Genomic DNA, 26358 nt, shown 5'->3' on the forward strand with positions numbered 1-26358 from the left:
ATAATATTGGGTAACTGCAAGTGCCCAAAAAGCAAGACGCACAATTTCTTTCATGGAGTACGGTTCAACATAGTAGATGAGGATAATACAAATCAGGCGTGTTAATTGCTAGCAGTATTACACTGCATGGTGAAGTTCTAAAATCAGTCTGAGTGTACTACAATGCAACACTGGGCAATGTTGGCAGAGTGCTTAAGCATTTTAAATCTTGCTATAAGATTTCTATTGTCACTGCTTGGTAGTTGGTAGGATAATGATAGCTAAAGAAATACCGTTTTCCCACCGTGGAGTACTGCCTTCCAGTGATATCTCTACAATCCGTATAGCAGAAAATAAAATTTGACCATTTGTATTACATCACTGCCACTTAAGTTAATGTATGTACTGTCTAAACTATGTAGCTACCAGGAATACTGAAGTTAAAAGCATTTCATTGTTGTGTAGTAGCTAGTAGTGTATCGTACCGCACCCGTTTGAGCTGGATACATTTACTTTCTCCTCTCCTCTGGCGGCACAAAAAAAAACGGACTTCATGAGTTTAAATTTTTTAACTGGACAATTTGTCTGAAAACCGGACAGTTCGGTCAAAAACCGGACAGCTGGCAACCCTAATTGGTACCCGCTACTGAGGAGTATGTCTCGGGCACACGCATGGCCTCTACCTCTAGTTCCTTTACTGCTAACACAGAACAACTTCAAGATCCTGCATCCAAACTTGAAAACACTGCAGCTAGCTGCTTGGAATCTTACATAAAACAAAATAACCCAGATTTATCTCAGAGGGTTAAAGACATTATCCTGGAGGCTCGCAGACCCTCCACAAGGAAAACTTATTCAGCAAAATGGAAAAGATACCTCCATTTGGAGTGCAGCAAAAGGAGAAAATGTATCATTGGCAAACATAGCTAACATCCTGAAATATTTAGCAGAACTTTTCCACAATGGCCTGTCTTACTCCTCCATTAAGATTCATGCATCAGCAATTTCAGCAGAATACAACATGGATCCTCCAGTCTTCTCTCATCCTCTACTCAGGCAGTTTCTAAGAGGAATTAAAAATGTAAAGCCTCCAAGGAAGCCACCTTTGCCTACATGGGACCTGAACTTTGTGCTAGAAAAGTTAACACTTCCCCCTTTTCAACCAGCAGCAACAGCAGAATTACAGTTCTTATCTTGGAAAACTGCTTTCCTGCTTGCAATCACTTCAGCAAGAAGGGTTTCTGAATTACAGGCATTAATGGCAGTACAGCCCTTCCTTATCTTCCATCAGGTTAGAGTGTCCTTGAGAACAAACCCTACTTTTATGCCAAAGGTGGTCTCCAGGGTATCATTGAACCAAGCAATCCACCTACCAACATTCTTCCCCAACCCACAGAACAGGGGGGAAAGACTACTGCATACCTTGGATGTGCACAGGCAATTGCGCTACTACCTGGACAGAACCAAGAACAATAGAAAAACTGACCAGATTCTGGTAGCATGTGCAACAGGAATGGAAGGAAAAGCAATTTCAAAACAGACAATCTCAAAATGGATAGGAAATTGCATTAGATTTTTATTACTCTTCATGGAAAGACAACTCCAGAAAACATCAGACCTCACTCCACAAGGGCTACAGCCACTACTACTGCTTTCTTACGAGGAGTGGCTACCAAAGACATTTTAGAGGCTGCTACTTGGAGCTCCGTGCATACATTTGCCAAGCATTATAATCTACCTTTATACTCCAGATCCCGAGCAGGTTTTGCCACTGCTGTTTTGCAAGGGATCTTAACTACACCATAATCTTCTTAGTGCCTCCTCCCCCAGTTTGGCTATGGTATTCTACCCATATGTTAGGACTGCAGATGCATCCTTGAAGGACATAGTACAGTTTTGTACCTACCATAAATGTAGATGTCCGAGAGGTATGCATCTGCAGTCAGGATTACCCACCCTCCTTCCCCTCTGTGGTACTCCTAGGGTATTTGCCCATCTTGTAGCTGGCTGGGAATCTATTATGGTGTATTTGTTTGTATATATGTATATACATGTTTATTTTTGTTTGCTCTCTACTGTTTGGAATCATTTGCATTTATCCAAATTTAGCCTTCCTAGAGGGCACCTGGCATCTGGGGCAAGAAACACTGAGGAAAATGGCGTCGGCTGATGCCTTTATACCCAATTGACAGCAGCTATGACGTCTGGTGAAGTGCGACATCAGCCGAGGCCAGACCCAGACTTTGGAATCCGGCCGACCGAGGGGCTGCCTGAGGCAGGACAACCCATATGTTAGGACTGCAGATGCATACCTCTCGGACATCTACATTTATGGTAGGTACAAAACTGTACTTTCCCATGACTGCCAGGCATCCTTCCCTTTCCTGTATGTCAGATCATTGTGGCCCATCACAAACCTTCAGATAGGAAACTGTATCAAATTAAATGGGAAAAATTTGCAAGTTGGGCTTTCATAAATTAACTTGATCCTTATACAGTCACTGTTCATAAGGTTTTGGATTTTTTAGCAAACCTTTATCAGTCTGGTTCTTTTACCTCAACAATTAAAGTCCATATAGTGGCAGTCTTGAAGTTCCATATGGGGTTTGATGGGTCATCCCTATGTCACACGAACTTTGTAAAGCCTTTTTAGAGAGAGCCCTAATGTTAAGATCTCCTTTTAAAGAACCCATTCCTCCGTGGGATCTAACAATAGATGTTCTTCGTGTTTCACTGTTGGCAGTAATCACATTTGGGTTATCCCTGCCAGGGTAACCCACGGCCAGCCCGAATACCAGAGGCTTAGTATTTCTGCGTCGGTTGCTGTTGCTTCAGGACTGACGTCAGATTGTCAGTAGTATAAAGTAAGGCAGCCGACGCCGTTAAACCAGTCTTTCTTGCCGAGGAGCCCAAAGCAGAAGCAGTTCGCACGAGTGCTGGTTGGACGCTACCAGAGTTTCATCTTCCGAATTGAAGCTGAAGTCTTCTAAAGCTAAGTACCCTGTTGGGGATCCTTTTTTCTTGCTCTAACCGATGTCAGAAAAAGTTAGCAATTGTCTCGCCTGTTGAAAGCAAATACCGCACCAAAACTTTCATTCTTACTGCATCACTTGCTTAGGCCCAGACCAAGATGTCCCTCGCTGTCGCTTTTGTGCTTTAACTCCAGAACTGTACATTGTCTGGCCCTTATTGTAGTTAGATATTTTCGCTTACAATTCTCGAATTCCGATATGGCTTTGGTAAGCCTTCTGACAGCAGATCTTCCAAAAAAATGTAACGATAAAGACAGACAGAATCCCACATATCCAAGCCTACTGACGATACTTCCATTAAGCTAGTCGTCAGTTCTCTGGTCCTCAGTGAGGCACTTTCGCAGCCCCTGATGCCCACTTCTGTGGATTCCCCGGCCACTACTGAGAAACTTTTGGAGTCCGATATGCCGAAATACTTTTCTTCGACTAAGGATCCTGCGGTTGTCCCTACCTTGGATTGGCACAGAGTCGCTGAGCAGGCACAGGCTTCCGAGGAATTACTTTGACTACCGATTCTTGACACACACTGACTTTTTTCGCATCTGCAATTGTTTTTGTAAACTACCGAGTTTCTAAGGCCCAGTCTACAAACCACACCCAAGAAACCAACGGCCCAATGTCAGGAACCTGCTTCCTTGCTTTAGTCTCAAATGCTTAAAATGGCGGAAGACCTTATCATGCTGATCAGGGGAAGCCAAGCTACCCCTTCCAAAAGAGAGAGAGATCTGTCCCCAGTAATTTTATCTGAGCAGGAGTCTGACTCTGATGCATCTAAATATGAAGACTTACAACCCCTCTCTGCTTATAAGGATTCTGATGCAGAGGAATCCATTCCTTCAGCCTCTCCACCTGAAGACTTTTCCTGTGGGGAAACCCTTCATACCTTAAGGGAGCATTTCCAGTGGGAATGTCAGGACTACCCTCAGTCTAAAAAGAGACTCGAGAATTCTTAGATCTTCCACATCCCAGGCCCCTGGCCATTGCCCCTGTCCTGGATGTTGTGGATGATATTTTCCTGGAGTCCAGTTAAACTCCTGACACCCTCCCTCCTGCTCCCAAAAAACCTGACTGGTATTAGAGTTCCTGGCTCACACAAATTTCTTTTCAAAAATCATACTGCTGACCCTGATATTTCTCAAGGGCCTAAAGGAATTAAAGCAACTTCTGCTAAGAATCCCAACCCCTCAGATAGGGATTCTCGAGGACTAGACAGATGGGGTAAAAAAGTATATACCGCTGCTACTCTTGCTATCTGAGCACTAAATTGTCAGTTCCACATGCTAAAATTTCAGCAACATACCATGGAACTCCTTAAACAAAAAGTATCTTCCTTTCCTGCTTGTACAGAAAATAGTTACGAGAGTTAATGCATTCTGCAAGTGAAGTGACTAAGCACACCTTACACTCTGGTTTTGACACCCTAGCTTCTTGCGGGGCAGCAGTCACCGGTTCTGTACTTAGAAGGCATGCTTGGCTTAAGGAACAGCCTTGCCAGACCATGTCATATCTAAGTTATTGGATGCACCCTTGCACAAAGACAACTTATTTGGCACCAAGGCAGAGGAAATCTTAAAAAACATGGAAGAAAAAGCTAAATCTTTGCAGACAGTTAAGGATTCCTACAGGCCCAGCCACCCAGGTAAGAACTCACAATGACTCCCCTCCCACACCTCCTCCCTCTGCCCACCTGCACTTGCCCCTAGGAGGAAAACTCCTTCCACGCAAGCACCTGGGCCACCATTACCAACTTCTGCTGGGTCCTCAACATATTGTCCCAGGGATACAGATTTTCTTTCCACTCTCTCCCAATCCCGAAAAGGTTCCCAGATCTTTCTCCAAACCAGTAGGCAGAGGCAAAAAAGCAAGTCCTTTCCTAGCTCTCTGAGTGCAATAGAGCATGTTCCTGCAGAACCGATAGGCCAAGGTTTCTACTCCAGACTTTCCTTGTACCCAGAAAAGGGACACCTGGAGTCCCATCCTCGATCTATCCATTCTAAACACCTTCCTGGTGATAACAAATTTCCGAGTGCTCATCCTCCATCAACTGCTACCTATGCTGTCCAAGAATGCTTGGCTAGCCACCCTAGACCTAAAAGAGGCCTACCTCCACTTTCCTATCAGGGAATCATGCAGGAAATATCTATGTTTCAGGGATGGATCTCTGCACTTTCAGTTCTCTTCACTTCCCTTTGGCTTATCTACAGCTCCCAGAGTTTTCACAAAATGTCTGGCTCTCGCCATTGCCTTTTGCAGACAAAGGAATATCCAAATTTACCCATACTTAGTGACTGCCTAATTCAGGCAGACAGTCAGGAGTAGCAGCTCAAGCACCCTGGCCTTTGTAAAGTTCCTACTGACTCCCTAGGGTACACTCTCAACGAAAAGAAATCCAAACTAGTACCCTCCTAAAGGGTTATATTCCTGGGAGCAAGCCTGGACACACCATCCCAGATGGTATTCCTTACACCAGAAAAGCAAACTTACCCGACAGTCTGCTTCTGTCAACTAGCCACCAGACCCCAGTTATCTGTAAGGAAAAATCCTGCAATTTCTGGGGTTCATGGCATCTTGCTTTCTACTCCTTCCATATGCCAGACTGCATGTAAGAAAACTTCAGTGGTACCTAAAAGCCTTTGGTGTCAACATCCTCAAGACCTGGAAACTCTTACGCTAATGATACTGTGCCTAAGGAAGGATTTTCTTTGGTGGGCAGCAGCATGCTGCCACAACAAGGGGCTACCTTTATCACCAACCCCTCCGCCCAAATCCTCAACACAGACGCATCAGACTATGCATGGGGTGCACACCTGGACAAGCAGGTACATACAGGGCCAATGTAGCCCACAGCAAGTCTATCTGCACATCAGCCAAAAAGAGATGTTAGCTGTCCAGCACGCACTTACAGCTTTCAGGCCCCTTCTCTCCCCAGGGGCTCTCCTGATCAAAACAGACATCACTGTGATGTGGTACATCAACAAGCAGGGAGGGACTCGCTCCTACCCTCTATGCAGGCTGGCCTTGACCCTTTGACATACAGCCTCTGCCATGTAACTCCACCTGTTAGCACAATTCCTGCCAGGCTCTCTAAACTGTCTGGCAGACAACTTAAGCAGAAATCTTCTGGACCTACATCAATGGCAGTTCGACCAAAGAACCTTCACCCTAATAACTCAGAAATGGGGTACCCCAAAGGTCGACCTCTTTGCTTCCCACACCAGCCATCAGCTCAGCAAGTTCTGCACCATGGAGCCTCACTGCATGGCCTGGAAAGTGGATGCCCTATCCTTCCCCTGGGTCAACCTCTCAGTCTATGCATTTCCCCCTCTACCTCTCATTACCAGGGTACTGCTCAAAATAAGGGAGGAAAAAACAAGGGCAATTCTGATTGCTCCATACTGGCCTTGCCAGCACTGGTACCCACTGCTGCGCAGCCTGCCCCCGCTGCCACCATAGCATCTCCCTCCTGACCCAAACGGAAGGAGAATTCATGCATCCCTAATTGCAGACCCTCAATTTGGCAGCCTGGCTTATTCCCTAACCACTGAACAATCTGCCAATCTCAGTAAACAGGTTCTAGATGTTATACATGAGGCTAGATGCTCTAGCACTAGAAAATATTATGCTGACAAATGGAAAAGGTTCTGCACCTGGATTCAGGCTAAGGGAGCCGATATGGCACAGCCCTCCCTCCCTACCACTCATCCTGGATTTGCCTAGCTGACCTGCTGCACAGTGGTCTCTCCTTTTCCTCGATTAAAATTCATGCCACTGCTATCTCTGCTCATTTCAACGTTGAGCAACCCCCATTTCTCTCACCCTTTGATAAAACAGTTCCTAAGAGGGGCTAACAACTTGAGGCCACCCAGACCACCACCTACCCCAGCTTGGGAACTAAACTTTGTGTTGGAAAAGCTCACCCTGCTCCCCTTTGAACCAGCATCTTCAGCAGTTAAACTTTCTCTCCTGGAAGATAGCCTGGCTTCTGGCCATCACTTCAGCCAGAAGAGTCTTCAAGCTACAAGCACTCATGGCAGTAGAGCCCTTTATCATATTCCATGCTGACAGGGTGTTCCTCAGGACTAACCCATTCTTCATGCCCAAAGTGGTGTCCAATGTGGCTCTCATCCAATCCATTAATTTGCCTATCTTTTTTCCTAACCCACAAAGCAAGGGGGAAAGGATGCAGTGTGCTACCCATTTGGAAATGGTTTGTTTGGAGATGGCTTTTCCCTCTGGCCCTGCAGCAAAGCTGATCAGCAATTGATCAGTCTTTCTGAATGATTTAGTCCTGTCTAGATAGAATCTGAGCTGTCTGTGCACATCTACAGAGTGCATGATCCTTTTCCCCCTTGTTGTAAGCAACACGGGAAACCTCCCGCTAAGGGTGTCAGGACTCGCTCTACCAGAGCAGCCTCCACCACTGCAGCTTTCCTCAGAGGAGTCCCCACCAGGGACATCCTGGAGGCTACCACATGGACATCTGTTCACACATTCACCAAGCATTACCACCTGCCAATCTTCTCCAAATCTAGGGCAGGCTGTACCACTGCAGTCTTGCAGGCCATCCTAGCCAGCCCCTAGTCTCCTTGACTGCTTCCACCCTTTTCCTCAGATTTGGGAATCAACCCAAATGTGATGACTTCAACAGTGAAACACAAAGAACATTGTGCAGTTGTGTGCACTTACCATAAATGATGTTTGTATTCCTGGTTTCCCTCCCTTCTTCCCACTCTTCTTCTCTCACTCTCTCCTTACAAGGAACCTTTTGGTATTTACTTTCTACAGGTGGGGTTCGTCCACCATATCCTGGCTTCCACTTGGGGGCTCCTGACAGGGCAAGAAAAACTGATGTAATGGTGTCGGCTGCCTTACTTTATACTACTGACAACCTGATATCAGCCCTGAAGTGACAGCAACCGATGCAGAAATACTAAACCTCTGGTATTCGGGCCGGCCGAGGGCTACCCTGGCAGGGATAAACCAAATGTGATGACTGCAACAGTGAATACATTCGAACATCTACATTTATGGCAAGTGTACACAACTGTACTTTCTTCAATCCCTTACTTTGTCACCTTTTAAGCCATCAGCTACTTGTGACTTAGTCACTAAAAATACGCTTTTCAAGATTTAACTATTACATCTGCCAGAAGAGTATCTCAACTTCAGGCATTGATTATATTTCACAAAGACAGGGTCTCCCTTAGGACTAATCCATCCATTTTACCAAAAGTAGTTTCAGAATCTAATATCAGTCTGACACTTCAGCTACCGGTCTTTTTCCGTAATTTTTCCAATAAAGGAGAGTACTCTCTTCATTTATTAGTTGTCCACAGACAGCTACATTTTTATCTGCATAGAACAAAAGGTTTCAGAAAATCTGATCAATTGTCTGTTGCTTTTCATCTCTTAATGTAATCCACTTTCAAAGGTTACCCTGGCAAAATGGCTTAGAGACTATTACATTTATTTGTCAGTTGAAAGGGCTCCACCTTTCATGCCCACTAAAGGCCCATTCAGCTAGAGCGGTGGCAACTTCTGTAGATGTTCGTGTTACACTGCTGCAGTCATTACACTTGGGTTATCCTGCCGTCGGGCGGTCCTGCAGTCGGCCAGAGTTCCAAAGTCTTGGTCCGGCGTCGGTTGCTGTTGCTTATTCCCTGACATCAGTGTACCAGGGGTATATAAGATGCAGCTGACACCAATTTCTTCAGTCTTTCTTGCCGCGCAGTGCCCGAAGCAGAAGCAGTTCGCAAGTGCCGGTCGGCCGACTCCTGAGATTTTCGAAGTCGAATTTCAGATCCAAAGTCTTCAATAAAGCTAAGTACCCCATTGGGGAAACTTTTTTCTTGCCTCAGACCGATGTCAGAAAAAGTTAATAATTGTATTTCTTGTGGGAAGCAAATACCTCATAAGGACTTCCACTCTTACTGTATTCCATGCCTAGGCCCTGATCATGACGTCACTAGTTGTTGGTTTTGTGCTAGATTTAACAAACGCACTATAAAAAGACGTTTTGATTTTGCTTTGCACTACTTTGGCCGAAGGTTCAATTGTACTATGCCGTCGGATCAACCGACAACCGCAATTCCGAAAAAAACGCAAAGACAAGGATAGACAGGCATCCAAGGTCCAAAACCAACGATGAAACCTCTTCTAGGCCAGTCGCTGGTTTGACAGTTCTCAGTGAGGTGCTTTCGCAGCCCCTGACACCCACTACCTCAGAGCCACAGGCCGCCTCCGACTCCCACGTGGAGACAACTAGGCCTCTGGAAACCCAAGGTATTTGGGCGTATGGAAACTAATTCCTCAAATGGGTCTGGAGCCGCTGAGCAGGCATCGGCTTCTGAGGGTGTTTTCAGACCTTCACAACTTGCCATTAAAGTAACAGCCAAGACAAAAGTACCATTAAAGACAAAGAAGCAAGTACAGCATTCTCCTGGACAGTCCTCCATGCCTAAGAAACAGATGCTTAAAATGGCTGAAGACCTCATTACTCTAGTCAGGGGTTCCCATCCCCCTCCTGAGAAAAGGCCTAGGCAGGATACAGACTATGATTCCTCTGATCAGGTTTCCATTTCCTCTGATTCCTCTTCAGACCAGAGATACTCTCTAACCCCCTATTGAGGACTCTGATGCTGAAGAATCTATCCCTTCAGCCTCTCCTCCTGTGGATTATTCTTTTGGGGAAACTTTACATACCATGAGGGAGCATTTCCATTGGGAAAGTCTGCATTATTCAGAATGCAAGAAAAGGCTCAGGGATTTCCTTTTATTGCCTCAGCACAGGCCCCTGGCTATTCCACAATATTTAGCACAGGCGGATGATGTGTTCTCTGAATCCAGCTTATCTCCTGATTCTTTGTCCCCTGCACCAGCCAAGCCAGATAGGTATTATAGAGTCCCTGACTCTCACAAGTTTCTTTATAAAAACCCTTCTGCTGATCCAGAAACTATTTCCCAGGGTCCAAAAGGGGTTAAGGCTTCCATTGCAAAAAAATCCAGTACCCTCTGACAGATTCCAGAGCTTTGGATAGATGGGGGAAGAAAGTTTACCCTTCTGCAACTTTAGCAGTAAGGGCTTTAAATTGCCAGTTTCACATGCTTAAGTACCAACAATATTTAATGGCTCAGTTAAAACGGAAAATGTTTGCAAGCTCAGAAGCTCCTGACTGTAAAGAAATGCAGGATTTATTGCATGCAGTTGAACAGGTGGGAAAACGTACTCTGCAATGTGGTTTTGATTCTTTAGAGGCCTCTTGTAGAGCCGCAGTTACAAGTTCTGTGATTCGAAGACATGCTTGGTTAAAAGAACAGAGTTTACCTGATCATGTTAAGGCAAAATTATTGGATGCTCCTTTACAGCATGATAACTTGTTTGGTGTTGAGGCAGAAGAGGTGTTAAAGAAAATGGAGGGTAAGGCGAAATCTATGCAAACAGTCAAGGATTTCTTACAGGTACAGCCACCTCGATTTAGCAGAAATTGGCCAACAAAGAATTTGTCCTTTCCAGTGTCAGGCTACAGAGAGGCGGATGCAGACGCCCAAGAGGCAGATCTCAACCCCAAGGCTCTAACAGACAACAGTGGGGCACCTCAACCCCAAAAGGAGGTGAGGACAAGTCTCAACCTTTCAGGAAACAGTCCCAATGACTTCCCCCTTCGTACGCCAAGCACTTCCCTTTTGGCAGCCCCCTTAGGGGGGAAAACTAGCACTTTTTTCTCAAAACTGGCAAACAATCACCCAAGACAAATGGGTTCTGAATATTGTGTCTCAAGGTTACAGGTTCCACTTTCATACTTTACCAAGGCTAAAAGGAATGCCAGACCTGCCACAGAATCAGTGGGCAGAGGCACAAAAACAAATTACAGCCCTCATGGACATGAGAGCTATTCAAAAAGTACCACAACAGGAACAAGGACAAGGATTTTACTCAAGACTCTTTCTGGTCCCCAGAACGGACAAGACCTGGAGGCCCATACTAGACCTTTCAATTCTAAATACTTACCTGGATATTCCGAAATTCAAAATGTTGACATTACAGCCGCTCCTACACATACTGGGCAAGAAGGCTTGGCTTGTTACCCTGGACCTCAAAGAGGCATACCTGCATGTCCCTATCAGATAAAATTGCAGAAGATACCTCAGAGTCAAAGCTGGTGCAATGCAGTACCAATTCTCTGCACTGCCCTTTGGCTTATCTAATGTGCCCAGGGTCTTTACAAAATGCCTGGCGCCAGTAATTGCATTTTGCAATTTTGCAGACAAAAAGGAATTCAAATATATCCATACCTGGACGACTGCCTCATTCAAGCAGAGACCAACGACATTCTTCTACAGCATCTGGCATTTGTAAAAAGGTTGCTAATTTCTCTAAGGTACACAGTAAACAAAAAGAAGTCAAAACTAGTGCCCTCACAACAGATTATATTCCTGGGTGCCAGCTTAAATACAGTTGCCCAGATGGCTTATCTCACACCAGACAAACCAATTCAATTAACTCAATATTTTCAATTACTGGCAAAAAACTCCCATCTCCCTGCAAGAAAAATTCTGCAGGCCCTGGGATTCATGGCATCCTCCATACTACTAATACCATATGCCAGACTGCATATGAGGAAGTTACAATGGTACCTAAAAAGTGTTTGGACTCAACACTCTCACAGTTTAGAAGCAGTAATACCAATGATTCCTTGCCTACAACAGGAGTTTCGATGGTGGGCACAGGCATGTCACCTAAACAAGGGTCAGCCTTTTACCCTTCCCACAGTCAGGCAGACTCTAACAGATGCTTCGGATTACGCCTGGGGAGCACACATGGCAGGAAAATGCATTCAGGGCAAGTGGACCACAGACCAGATGCGTCTTCACATCAATCAAAAAGAGATGTTGGCTGTTCAGAATGCCCTAACAGCTTTCAAGGACCTTCTGCATCCAGGACAATTATTATTAAAGACAGACAACACCACAGTAATGTGGTACATAAACAAGTAAGGGGCACTTATTTTTATCCCCTATGCAGGCAAGCCATGACCTTGTGGAACACAGCTCTAACGTATCAAGTTCATCTGCAAGCACAATTCCTGCCAGGAAAGAAAAATACTCTGGCAGACTATCTAAGCAGAAATATCATGGACCCTCACGAATGGAAATTGAATCCACAAATCTTTAGCATGGTAACGCAAAAATGGGGATGCCCAGACAAAGATCTTTTTGCCTCCCCACTGAATTACCAACTACAAAAATTCTGCACAAGGACTTATCACACACAAGCATGGAAAGTGGATGCTCTCTCGTTCAGCTGGAAAAGCCTAAAAGTTTATGCCTTCCCACCACTGCCTCTCCTTTCAAAGGTACTCCTAAAAGCCAGACAAGAAAAACCACAGATGATCCTGATTACTCCAGACTGGCCACGCCAGCACTGGTACCCAATCTTAAAGAACTTAGCTCAAGGCCCACTGTGGATTTTGCCTCAAATTCCACACCACCTGACTCAGCAAAACAATCAGATCCTGCACGGTCAGCTCAAAACCCTAAACCTGGCTGCATGGCAGATTCATTAGTCAAACAGGCAACACCTCTCTCTAAAGCTGTTATGGATGTCATTTTGGAGGCCAGGAGGCCTAGCACCAGGAAAGCTTACTCAGAAAAATGGAAGTGATTCGATTCTGTGCCTGGAACCAGGCTCAAAGCCTTGACCCTCTTGTCCCAAACATTCCTCAGATTTTACAATACTTAACTGAGATGCTGGACAAAGGCCTATCCTTCTCATCAATTAAGATCCACACCTCTGCCATTTCAGCACATTACAACACGGATCCTCCTTTATTCTCTCATCCCTTGCTAAAGCAGTACCTGAGAGGGGCTAAAAACATAAGACCGCCCCGGAGAGCACCAACTTGGGACCTCAGTTTCGTTTTGGAAAAACTGACCCTGCCACTTTTTGAGCCAGCCAATACAGCCGATCTAAAATTTTTGTCATGGAAAACAGCTCTGCTCCTGGCAGTAACTTCAGCACGAAGAGTCTCAGAGCTACAGGCATTAATGGCAGTGGAACCTTTTATAATTTTTCATCAGGACAGGGTTTCTTTAAGAACAAACCCTACCTTTATGCCAAAGGTGGTATCTAGTGTGGCTCTTAACCAAACCATCCATTTGCCAACTTTTTATCCAAACCCCCAGAATAAAGGGGAGAAACTTCTGCAATCTTTGGACATACACAGGCAGCTACGCTTCTACTTGGACAAAACAAAAGCTTTCAGGAAAACTGAGCAACTTGTTTGTAGCATATGCTGCAGGATCACAGGGCAAGGCTAGACTGTATCCAAATGGATAGGACACTGTATTCGTTACTGCTACACACAGCATGGAAAATCAGTCCCTAATAACATTAGGCCACATTACACGAGGGCAACAGCCACCTCAACAGCCTTTCTCAGATGAGTACCAACCTAGGAAATTTTGGAGGCTGCAACTTGGAGTTCAGTGCACACCTTTACCAAGCATTACCACTTGCCTCTTTACTCTAAATCCAGAGCAGGGTTTGCCACTGCAGTTCTGCAGGGGCTCGTAGTCAATCCTAACTCTTTATAGACCAGCCACCCAACCTTAGCTTTGGGATTCTACCCAAGTGTAATGACTGCAGCAGTGTAACACGATGAACATAGTACAGTTTTGTACCTACCATAAATGTAGATGTTCGAGTGTTCACACTGCTGCAGTCCAGGTTACCCTCCCTCCATCCTCTCTGAACTAGCTGGACTTATCTATACCTTTCTATCCTATACAACCTTTGTGGTGTATTTGCTTGTATCTGAAGGTATTGTTTTTATTTTATATGTATATTTTTTATTCGCAATATGTATTGCCTACCTACTTGGGGGCACCTGACATTTGGGGCAAGAAAAACTGAAGAAAATGGCGTCGGATGCATCTTGTATACCCCTGGCGCACTGACGTCAGGGAAGAAGCGACAGCAACTGATGCCGGACCAAGACTTTGGAACTCTGGTCAACTGAAGGACCGCCTGATGGCAGGATAAACCCAAGTGTGATGACTGCAGCAGTGTGAACACTCTAACATCTACATTTATGGTAGGTACAAAACTGTACTTTTTTCATGCCAGAGTCACTTTAGATGACATTTGTACACCAGCTATCTGGTCTTCTCCTCATACCTTTATCACTTATACAAACTGAATCAGGTCTCGGGATGGGCATCATTCGGTTCAATGATGCTCAGAAATATTCTTCTGTGAGACCTCACAAGATTTAGGTAGCTGGGAACTCTGTCCCACAGTCAAGGATTACGTCAAGTTTGACATCATCAGAAAAGAAGTTATGGTTTACTATAATCCATCTGTGTTGTCTATCTTCACTAATCCTTGACAATCCCCTCCCTCCATCCCCAAGCCTGAGACTCTTAGTGGATCGAATTCTCCCAGGACTGGCTTTTGTACGTTTTTTATTTTTTATTTTTTTTTCCCCCTAACAGATTTTTTGTTTTCAAATGGATTGTACAGGTTATAGGTCACATTAAAGATAGGAAAAGTGTTGAAATGATTTATTGTGGTGTAATTTTTTGGGTCTAGGTCATTTAATCGACCTTCCATATGTTCGAACACCAGAAGTTTGAACGGGGAAGTTCGAAAATTGAAAATGTCGAAGCCACAGAAATACGAATTCTTTCCCAGGGAAAGAATTCGGTTGGCTGTTTCTGCGGCTTCAACATTTTCTCCACTGTGGTGCGAAAGTTACGGAACGGGGAAAGGTAAGTGTGCGAGTGTGACGGACGTTGGGGTTAGGGTGTGGGTAAGTGTGCGATAGTGACGGACTTTAGGGTGCGGGTAAGGTAAGTGTGCGATAGTGACTGACTTTAGGGTTAGGGTGCGGGTAAGGTAAGTGTGCGATAGTGACTAACCTTAGGGTTAGGGTTTGGGTTAAGGTTAGTGCATAGATAGTTGTGTATGTAAGGTTTAGTGTAGGTTTTTTATGTTTTTGGTGTGCTTGTGTTGTGTGTTTTTTGGAACAGCGAAATTTTTCCCTGGGAAAAAATTCGCTCTTCTGAAGTTTTGATGTTACCATATTTCGAACTTCCAAGTTCGAACATATGGTGTTCGAAATTTTAGAAGTTCGATTATGTGACATAGACCGTCATGTTTTTTTATATCACAAAAACCTGACATTGTAAGAGGTGTGTGTAAACCTTTTTATATCCACTGTATACCAACTCCGAGATTGCACTACAGTGAGGAAAGGCAAATTTTCCGATCTTCAGTGTACCACAATCTCACTATAACAGTTAGCTGAGCGGCATTCTCACTATAACAGTTAGCTGAGCGGCATTTTCGATGTAAAATGCCGTTCCATGAACTGTCTTTTCGTGGTTCTAATAGACCCGGAAATGAGCCGTTTGTTTCGGAGGGATGAAGCTGAGAATGAAGGATGGGGGAGGGGCATGGATGCCCTCTGCTTAATACTGAGGAAGTAGTGTTTTACATATTGGGTGTTGGGACCTTAAAAACACGTGCATGCACATGCACCCATCACATGCACATATGCACACAAACACAATACAGGCAGATTGTGGTAGAAACTATTGTATTGGAGGTATTCGGAGCTAACTGGTAGAGATGGGAAAAGGTATTGTGTAGGAAAAGCAGAACATTCATGTAGGGTAGTTGTGCCATAAACATGGACTGTCCCGTATACTTAAGATTCAGTTTTGTGTGATGTGCAGTGAACTTTGCTACGTGTGCACTGTTTAGGATCAATAATCTGTCTGTCTCCTCCCGAGTTTCACCTGTTTTTGTTGGATAATTTATGAGTTGAAAAAAAGTTTAAAAAGGAGAAAAATAAGTTTACCAAACCTAGAAGATGTCAGCGTGGGGTGCTGCTTCCTGTTAGGCTTGTGGTAGTTTCCTGTACTGATTATAGCATTGCAGCCTGTGCCTTAAACATGGTGGAACAAAAGTTATCTTAAGGATTTAACTTATTTTTAGCGGGTCTATATTATAACATCGAAGTGTCAAAACTTTGAATGTTATAACATCGAACCGGAAACCTCGAAGACTGACAGTATCGAAGCCGCAGAACATCAAATTCTTTCCCAGGGAAAGAATTTGGTGGGCCGTTTCCACGGCTTCGCTATTTCCTCCACTGTGGTGCGATCTCAGACTTGGTATATTTAAGTAAGGAGGGTGTAGAGGGCACAGCCCCCCACATTAGAAATAGTTTGTAGTGCTTGTGTGTTTCTTGTTTTTGTACTGGAACAGCGATCCCCCCCCCCCCCCCGGGAAAAAAATCGCTGTTCTCAGTCTTTGGGATTTTCAGCTTTCGTGGTTTTGGGTTCGTTGTTATAACATTTGAAGTTTTGACACTTTGATGGTATAATATAGACCCATTTTTAGCAAGCAGTATGAAACGTATGAACATTTTCTGTCTGGGTATAGTGGATAAGAGCAAGTTAAATTGTTAATAATATGTGACTTTGTCAACAGAGAATAAATATATAAAAAAAGCCAGTGTAAGAATTGGAATTGTAAGTGTATGAACAGTTAAACGTTTTTTGCATGCTTAATGGTTCAACGCACGTACTTTCTTCCATTTAGTGATATCGTAAATTAACAGTATTGAAATGCATTCCATATCCAGTAGGGTGCAACCTGGTAGATTGGGTGCTTCATTAAAATTGTGTACTTCATTGGCATACCTGAGCCAGTATGCTAAATATTTGGTTAACTACACTTTTCCCAAGATGCCTTGATGGGGAATGTTTGTAAATATCGACATTTTTCTAAGACTTTTAGGACCTTAGTAGTAGCATACATAGTTTATTCTGTAATTACTGCAAATTACTAAAAAAAAAAAAAAATTAATTTTTTTCTTAGATCTCGTTCTCGAAGTAGGCGATCCCACAAGAGCAGAAGTCACAGCAGCAAGAGTTCAAAAAGTGCATCCAAAAGCAGATCCCGATCCAGGTATGTGAGTGTCATTGTACTTGTTGCTGTTAGTGACATTTTCTTTGTTGGTCAGGGGGTGCTGCTGTTGAAGCTTTGTTGGTTAGGTTAGAGTAAAATTAAGTGGTGATGTCACTTAATGGAAAGTAATGTGCAGCATGCTAGAACCCAAGTTGTCAGTATTATTTTGTAATATTTGTCTTAATTTGATGTCCTGCTATATCACTATTGCAGTGTTCCTTACCTTTGGGATCTCCTGCCAGGGATAGCCCAACATCTGGCCAGTATACCAAAGCCTTTAGATCTTGTATGTGCCATATGTCACATATGCTTCCCCATACAAGATGTAAGCCATAAAGGTGATATACAGACACAGACTGCCGCCAGTCTAAACGCCAACATCACTGATCAATCTTAATGCCCTTTTGCTATGCTGAATACCTAGCCATCAGATAAGTGCCCCATTGGGGTCTTGTTGTCTTTTGATCTTTTCCTTTGGTTACTTGGAGCTCATATCATCCAGGAAGGGAAAATCACTGTGGGAGGGCAGATTGCTCAAAAGGATTGTCACAAACAATGTGTGGCAGCTTCCTACACCCATACCCTTCTGTAGCATTTGTAAGGTGTTTCTGCCTGTGACTTTTAGAAGCTGGTTGTGTTCCGTGGCCATCTGTCTCGTGAACCAGAACTAAAACAGGCCAGCGTTACATGGTGGAGTTGATCAACCCTGAGGTGCTTCCATTTAGCAAGAAAAAGGCCGAAAAATGTTGGCTGGATTCTTTGGCTGTCCAGCTCCCACTGGATGTTTCTCTAGAAGCAGGTGATAGCCGTATATGCTGTCAGGTGTCTGTCTGTTGTTCATGTTTCACTTTTGCAGTCATCACATTTGGGTTATCCCTGCCAGGGTAACCTTCAGTCGGCCCGAATACCATAGGCTTAGTATTTCTGCGTTGGTTGCTGTCGCTCCAGGACTGACGTCAGGTCGTCAGTGGTGTAAAAACAGGCAGCCAACACCATTACATCAGTCTTTCTTGCCGAGGAGCCTGAAGCAGAAGCAGATGTTAATCGTGTTACACTGCTGCAGTCATTACACTTGGGTTATCCTGCCGTCAGGCGGTTCCCCAGTTGGCCTGAGTTCCAAAGTGTTGGTCTGGCGTCGGTTGCTGTCGCCTCCTCCCTGACATCAGTGCGACAGAGGTATACAAGATGCAGCCGACGCCATTTTCTTCAGTCTTTCTTGCCGCGCTGTGCCAGAAGCAAAAGCAGTTCACAAGTGCCGGTCGGCCGTCTCTTGAGATTTTCATTCCGAATCCAGAACCGAAGTTTTCTACAAAGCTAAGTACCCTGTTGGGGAAATGTTTTCTTGCCTCAGACCGATGTCAGTAAAAGTTAATAACTGTATTTCTTGTGGGAAGCAAATACCTCATAAGGATTTCCATTCCTATTGTATCCCATGCCTAGGCCCTGACTACGATGTCACTGGTTGTCTGTTTTGTGCTAGGTTTAACAAGCGCACTATTAAACGGTTTGATTTTGCCCGACATTATTTTGGTAGAAAATTCAATTATACCATGCCGTCGGAACTTCCGACGGCCGGAATACACAAAAAGCGCAAAGACAAGGATAGGCACCCGAGGCCCAAAACTGACGACGAAGCCTCTTCTAGGCCAGTCATCGGTTCTCCGGTTTTCAGCAAGGCGCCTTCGCAGACCCTGACGACCGCTTCGGTAGAACCACAAGCCGCCTTTGACTCCCACGTGGAGATGGTTGGGCCTTCGGACGCACAAGTTCTTCAGCCTACCGAGACTAACCTTTCAGAGGGATCCGGAGTAACTGTGCAACCCACAGCTACAGAGGGTGTCTTCAGGCCTACTCAGTTAAGCATTAAACCCTCGGCTAAGTCTAAGCCTCCTTTAAAGTCAAAGAAACAAATACAGCATTCTCCAGGACAGGCCTCCATGCCTAAGAAACAAATGCTCAAAATGGCCGAAGACCTAATCACTCTGATCAGGGGGTCCCATCCCCCTCCTGATAAAAGGCCAAGACAGGATGCAGACTATGACTCATCCAACCAGGTGTCCATCTCTTCTGATTCATCCTCAGACCCCTTTATGAGGATTCTGATGCTGAGGAATCAATTCCATCAGCCTCACCGCCTGAGGGCTACTCCTTTGGGGAAATCCTACATACCATGAGGGAGCATTTAAACTGGGAAGGACAGGATTACTCAGAATCCAAGAAAAGGCTCAGAGACTTCCTTTTATTACCTCGACACAGACCCCTTGCTATTCCGCCAGTGTTAGATATTGTGGATGATGTGTATACTGAATCCAGCTTAAATCCTGATTCCTTACCTCCAGCCCCTGTTAAACCTGACGGATACTACAGAGTCCCTGACTCACATAATTTTCTGTATAAAAGCCCTGTAGCTGCCCTGAAACTATTTCTCAGGGACCCAAAGGAGTTAAGGCCGCATCATCCAAGAATCCAGTTCCCTCTGACAGAGATTCCAGAGCATTAGACAGATGGGGATAGAAAGTATATATGTCTGCAACTTTAGCAATGAGAGCCTTAAATTGCCAGTTTCACATGCTAAAATATCAGCATTTTTTACTGTCTCAGTTGAAACAAAAAATGCTTCCAGATTCAGATCCTCCTAATTTTAAAGAAATGCAGGATTTATTGCATGCAGCTGAACAAGTGGGAAAACATACTTTGCAATGTGGTTTTGATTCTTTAGAGGCTTCTTGTAGAGCAGCAGTTACAGGCTCTGTCATTAGAAGACATGCTTGGTTAAAAGAACATACGTTCCCAGATCATGTTAAAGCAAAATTATTGGATGCACCTTTGCAGCGGGATGTGTTTGAAGTTAAGGCAGAAGAGGTATTAAAGAAGATGGAGGATAAGGCAAAATCTATGCAAACGGTGAAGGATTTCTTACAGGTTCAGCCTCCTTGATTTAGCAGAAATTGGCCAACAAAGAATTGGTCCTTTCCAGCTACAGAGAGACCTCAAAGGGGCAGATACAGATGTCCAAGAGGTAGAGGTCAACCACAAGGTCCTTACAGGCCTCGACAGTGGGGTGCACCAGGCCAGAAAGAAGGGGAAGACATGCCCCAACCATATAAAAAGCAGCCTCAATGACTTCCCACTACAGCTGCCAAACAGCTGTCTCTTGGCAGCCCCCTTAGGAGGAAATTTGTCACTTTTCTATCACAATTGGCATTGGATCACCAAAGACAAATGGGTTCTCAACATTGTATCTCAAGGTTACAGGTTCCACTTTCACACTCTGCCAAGGTTAAAAGGAATGTCAAATCTGCCACCAAACCAATGGGCAGGGGCTCAGAAACAAATTACAGCACTCATGGACATAAGAGCTATTCAAAAGGTATCACCACAGGAGCAAGGACAAGGATTTTACTCAAGACTCCTTCTGGTTCCCAGAAAGGTCAAAGCCTGGAGGCCCATTCTGGATCTTTCTTCTCTAAACACTTACCTGGATGTTCCGAAATTCAAAATGTTGTCACTACAGCAGCTTCTTCCCATGCTAGGCAAGAAACCTTGGTTCATGACCTTGAACCTCAAGGAGGCATACCTGCATGTCCCTATCAGACAAAACTGCAGAAGATACCTCAGATTCATAGCTGGTTCAATGCACTAGCAATTCTCTGCACTGCCCTTTGGCTTATCTACTGCGCCCAGGGTTTTCACAAAGTGCCTGGCACCAGTAATTGCATTTTGCAGACAGAAAGGAATTCAAATTTATCTGTACCTGGACAACTGCCTCATTCAAGCAGAGAGCAAGGACATTCTTCTAAAGCATCTGGCGTTCATAAAAAAGTTAAGTTGCCTGGGGTACACAGTAAACGAAAAGAAATCAAAACTAGTGCCCTCACAAGAGATAATATTCCTGGGTGCCAGCTTGAACACAACGGCCCAGATGGCTTATCTCACCCCTGACAAGCAAGGACAACTGACTCAATACTTTCAATTGATGGCAACAAAGACCCAACTCCCTGCAAGAAAAATTCTGCAGGCCTTGGGTTACATGGCATCTTGCATACTACTAATTCCATATGCCAGACTGCATATGAGGAAACTGCAATGGTACCTAAAGAGTGTATGGTCTCAACACTGTCAGGAAACAATACCACTAATTCCTCGCCTTCAACAGGAGTTTCAGTGGTGGGCTCAAGCTTGTCACCTCAACAAGGGACAGCTTTTTACTCAATCCGCAGCCAGGCAAACACTGACAACAGATGCATCGGATTACGCCTGGGGAGCACACATGGCAGGAAAATGTATTCAGGGCAAGTGGCCCGCAGAACAAAGGCATCTTCACATCAATCAAAAAGAGATGCTAGCTGTACAAAATGCCCTTATAGCTTTCAAGGACCTGCTGCATCCAGGACAACTATTACTAGACAGACAACACCACAGTTATGTGGTACGTAAACAAATAAGGGGGCACTCATTCCTACCCCCTCTGCAGACAAGACATGACCTTGTGGAACACAGCTCTAGACTACCAAGTTCATCTGCAAGCACAATTCCTGCCAGGAGAGAAAAACACACTGGCAGACGACTTAAGCAGAAACATCATGGATACCCACGAATGGGAATTGAGTCCACAGATATTCAGAATGATAACACAGAAATGGTGGAGCCCAGACATAAATCCGTTTGCATCCCCAATGAACTGCCAGCTACAGAAATTCTGCACAAGGAGTTACCATCCACAAGCATGGAAAGTGGATACCCTCTCATTCAGCTGGAAAAACCTACAAGTATACACTTTCCCACCTGTACCTCTTCTTCCAAAGGTACTCATAAAAGCCAGGCAAGAAGAGCCAAAGATGATCCTGATTGGGTACCAGTGCTGGCGTGGCCAGTCTGGTGCAATCTTAAATAATTTGGCACAAGAACCACCCTGATTTTGCCTCTTAATACCACATCTGCTGACTCAGAACAACAATCAGGTACTTCACAGCCAGCTAAAGACCTTAAACCTAGCTGCATGGAAAATTCCTTAGTCAAGCAAGCAATGCCTCTCTCCAAAGCTGTTATGGATGTCATTCTGGAGGCCAGAAGGCCTAGTACCAGGAAAGCCTATTCGGATAACTGGAAGAGATTGTGTGCCTGGAACCAAGCTCACAGCCTTGACCCTCTTGTCCCAAACATTCCTCAGATACTACAATATTTAACTGAGATGCTGGACAAGGTCCTCTCCTTTTCATCCATCAAGATCCACGCCTCTGCCATTTCGGCTCATTACAACACGGATCCACCAGATGTTCATCGTGCATACAGCTGCAGTCATAACAGATGGCTTTTCCTGCTGTCAGGCGGGTCCTCGGTCGGCCGAATTCCAAAGTCTAGGTCCGGCGTCAGTTGTAGTCGCTTCTTCCCTGACGTCAGTGCGACAGGGGTATAAAAGAACCAGCCAATGCCATTTTCTTCAGTTTTTCTTGCCGCGCGGTGCCCAAAGCAGAAGCAGTTCGCAAGTGCCGGTCGGCCAGCTCCTGAGAATACGAAAAATTTGGAAACTGAAGTCTTCTTAAAAGCTAAGTACCCCGTTGGGGAAACTTTTCTTGCCTCAGACCGATGTCAGACAAAGTTAATAATTGTATTTCTTATGGGAAGCAAATGCCGCATAAGGATTTCCATTCCCTCTGTATACCTTGTTTAGGCCCAGACCACGATGTCTCGGTCTGTCACTTTTGTGCTACATTCAACAAACGCACTATTAAGCATCGGGCGGAGTTCACCCAGCATTTTTTTGGGAAAGCATTTAACTATACCATGTCATCGGATCCTCCGACTCCAGTTTTGTCTAAAAAACGCAAGGACAAGGACTGACACTCGAGGTCCATGGCATCTACCGACACCACGCCAAAGCCGACTACACGTGGTCCGGTTCTCAGTGAGGCACCTACGCAGCCCCTGGTTACCGACGACATCTTTGGTGGCGTCTCCTGTACCCGAGGTCGCAGGCTCCTCGGCCCACACACCGACTACAGATACTGAAGCCACTCTTGGCGTTGAAACTCAAAATGTGGACAGGTCCACCTCCACTCAAGGTGTCTTCAGACCTTCCTCTTCTTTCTCCATCAAGGCTTTCACAAAGTCTAAAGCAACCATGCACCCTAAGAGACCAGCTACACAGGGCCCATCTCCAGGCCCCATGCCTAAGAAACAGATGCTTAAAATGGCTGAAGATTTAATTACTCTAATCAGAGGTTCTCCGCCACCTCCGGACAAAAGGCCCAGAGTGGAGGAACATTCCCCCTCCTCTGATCAGGGCTCCATTATTTCAGAACACTCTGATGATCAGGAACGGTCTTACTCCCCTTTTGAAGACTCTGATGCAGAGGAGTCTATTCCTTCTGTATCCCCCCCTGAGGATTACTCATTTGGGGAAACTTGGCATACCTTAAGGGAACACTTTCACTGGGAAGGTAATGATTATTCAGATTCCAAGAAAAGGCTCAGGGAATTTCTTTTGTTACACAGGCCTCTGGCTTTACCTACTGTCTTGGACATCCTAGATGATGTTTACTCGGAGGCCTGCCTTAACCCGGACTCTCTACCTCCAGCTCCAGTTAAGCCTGACAGGTACTACAGGGTTCCTGACTCGCACCAATTTCTTTACAAAAGCCATGCTGCTGACCTAGAAACCATCTCACAGGGGCCCAAGGGAGTTAAGGCTTCCATTGCCAAAAATCCATTGCCTTGCGAGAGAGATTCCAGATCCTTAGAAAGGTGGGGAAAAAAGGTATATACCTCGGCTACCTTAACCATGAGGGCTTTAAACTGTCAGTTCCATATGCTAAAATACCAACAGTTTCTGTTATCTCAATTGAAAAGTAAAATGTCACAACCTGAACAACCAGACTTGAAGGAGTTGCAGGATTTGATGCATAGTGCAGAACAAGTGGGTAAACATACCTTACAATGTGGTTTTGATGCTCTAGAAGCCTCATGTAGAGCTGCTGTTACAGGCTCAGTCATACGTAGGCATGCCTGGCTCCAGGAACAAGCCTTGCCTGATCATGTCAAAGCTAAATTACTAGACGCCCCTCTTCAAAAGGATGTACTATTTGGGGCAAATGTTGAGGAAGTATTACGGAAAATGGAGGAAAAAGCTAAATCAATGCAAACTGTCAAAGAATTTCTGCAGGTTCAACCCCCACGTTTTAGTAGAAATTGGCCTTCCAAAAACTGGTCCTTTCATGCCACAGACAGACCCCAAAGAGGCAGATACAGGTGCCCGAGGGGCAGAGGACAATCACAAGGATCGTACAGAGGCAGACAATGGCAAGCTCCTACACAAAGAGGTGGTGAGGACAACTCACAATCTTTCAGAAAGCAAACCCAATGACTTTCCCCTTTGCAGGCCAACCAGGTCTCAAATGGCAGCCCGCTTAGGAGGAAAGCTGGCACTATTCTCAAAAAATTGGCATGTTGTCACAAAGGACAAATGGATCCTGGACGTTATAAACAGAGGCTACAAATTCCATTTTCATACCATTCCAAAAATGAGAGGCATGCCAAAACTGCCACACAATCATAGGGCAGAGGCACAAAAGCAAATTTCAGATCTTATAAACATGAAAGCTATTCAAGAGGTACCTACACACGAACAAGGTCAAGTTTTTATTCCAGGCTATTTCTGGTGCCAAGGAAGGGAAAAGATTGGAGACCTATTTTGGATCTTTCCATCCTAAACACATTCCTACTTGTACCAAAATTCAAGATGCTCACTTTACAGCAACTTCTTCCCATGCTGGGCAAGGAGTCTTGGCTGGTAACATTGGACCTCAAGGAGGCATACCTGCATGTCCCAATCAGACAAAATTGCAGAAGATACCTCAGATTTCTTGCAGGTTCAACCCATTATCAATTCTCTGCATTGCCCTTTGGCTTATCTACTGCGCCCAGAGTATTCACGAAATGCCTGGCATCAGTAATTGCCTACTGCAGACTTCAAGGGATACAAATATACCCTTATTTGGACGACTGCCTGATCCAAGCGGACAGCAAGCACATTCTTCTGAAACATCTGGCTTATGTAATAATGTTATTAAACTCTCTGGGATACACAGTCAACAAAGAGAAATCAAGGCTAATACCCTCTCAGAATATAACTTTCCTGGGTGCCAATTTGGACACAAACACCCAGATGGCCTACCTCACGCCAGAGAAGCAGGGGCAACTAATTCTGTATTTCAGATCACTGGTAAATTGCACCAGGCTGACTGCAAGGAAAATCCTGCAGGCTGTGGGATTCATGGCATCTTGCATCTTACTAATCCCATGTGCAAAGCTGCATATGAGAAAACTACAATGGTACCTAAAAAACATATGGTCTCAACACAGCCACAGTTTGGAAACAATAATACCACTAATTCCATGTCTGCAAAGGAATTTCTGTGGTGGGCTCAAGCATGTCAAACAAACACAGGTCTTCCATTCAGCAAGCCTCAAGCAAATCAAGTCATCACAACAGACGCCTCGGACTACGCCTGGGGGGGCGCACATGACAGACCGGTGCATTCAGGGCAAATGGTCCCAAAAAGAAAAGCTAGCAGTAATAAATGCTATTATAGCTTTCAAGGACCTTCTACAACCAGGTCAACTATTGATAAGAACGGACAACACCACAGTTATGTGGTACATAAACAAGCAGGGAGGAACACATTCTTATCCCCTATGCAGACTGGCCATGTCACTTTGGAACATGGCCATGGACTTACAAATGGAACTACAAGCACAGTACTTGCCAGGCAAGGAAAACACGCTGGCAGACAACCTAAGCAGGAATATGACAGATCCACATGAATGGAAGTTGCATCCAAAAGTTTTTACAGAAATAATCCAAGAATGGGGAAGACCAGACATAGATCTCTTTGCCTCCCACAAAAATCATCAATTGACAAAATTCTGCTCGAGGATCTTCCATCCAAAGGCCTGGAGAGTGGACACTCTCTCTTTCAGTTGGACATCAATGACAGTTTATGCCTTCCCGCCTCTTCCTCTGCTGCCCAAAGTCCTATTGAAGACCAGAGCAGACAGACCAAAGATGATACTCATTGCTCCGGACTGGCCAAGGCAACACTGGTACCCACTCCTGAGGAGCCTGACGCATTCCCCTCCATGGACCCTGCCTCTAATGCATCTTCTTCTGACTCAGCACAGCTTCAAAACTCTTCACAGTCAGCTAAAAACACTCAATCTAGCCGCATGGAAGATTCCTTAGCATCACAGCAGGCCCTACTCTCCAAGGAGGTGCAGGATGTCATTTTGGAGGCCAGAAAGCCATCAACTAGAAAAGCTTACTCCGCAAAATGGAAACGTTTTTGTGTCTGGAATGAGAAAAAGGGCCAG

The 26358-nt window shown here is 44.8% G+C and overlaps 1 protein-coding gene across 1 annotated transcript in view; it reads left to right on the plus strand.

Moving 5' to 3' along the window:
* The window catches only part of LOC122812953 (serine/arginine repetitive matrix protein 2-like), a 233274-nt gene that overhangs the window by 33622 nt on the left and 173294 nt on the right, over positions 1-26358 (plus strand). Inside the window, exon 2 of the mRNA XM_044085036.1 lies at positions 16900-16989. Within this exon, the coding sequence (XP_043940971.1) occupies positions 16900-16989 (90 nt within the window). The remainder of the gene's footprint in view (positions 1-16899; positions 16990-26358) is intronic.

This window comes from Protopterus annectens, chromosome 1.part1 (assembly GCF_019279795.1).
Source record: "Protopterus annectens isolate FY-2018-M chromosome 1.part1, PAN1.0, whole genome shotgun sequence".
Taxonomy (NCBI): domain Eukaryota; kingdom Metazoa; phylum Chordata; order Ceratodontiformes; family Protopteridae; genus Protopterus; species Protopterus annectens.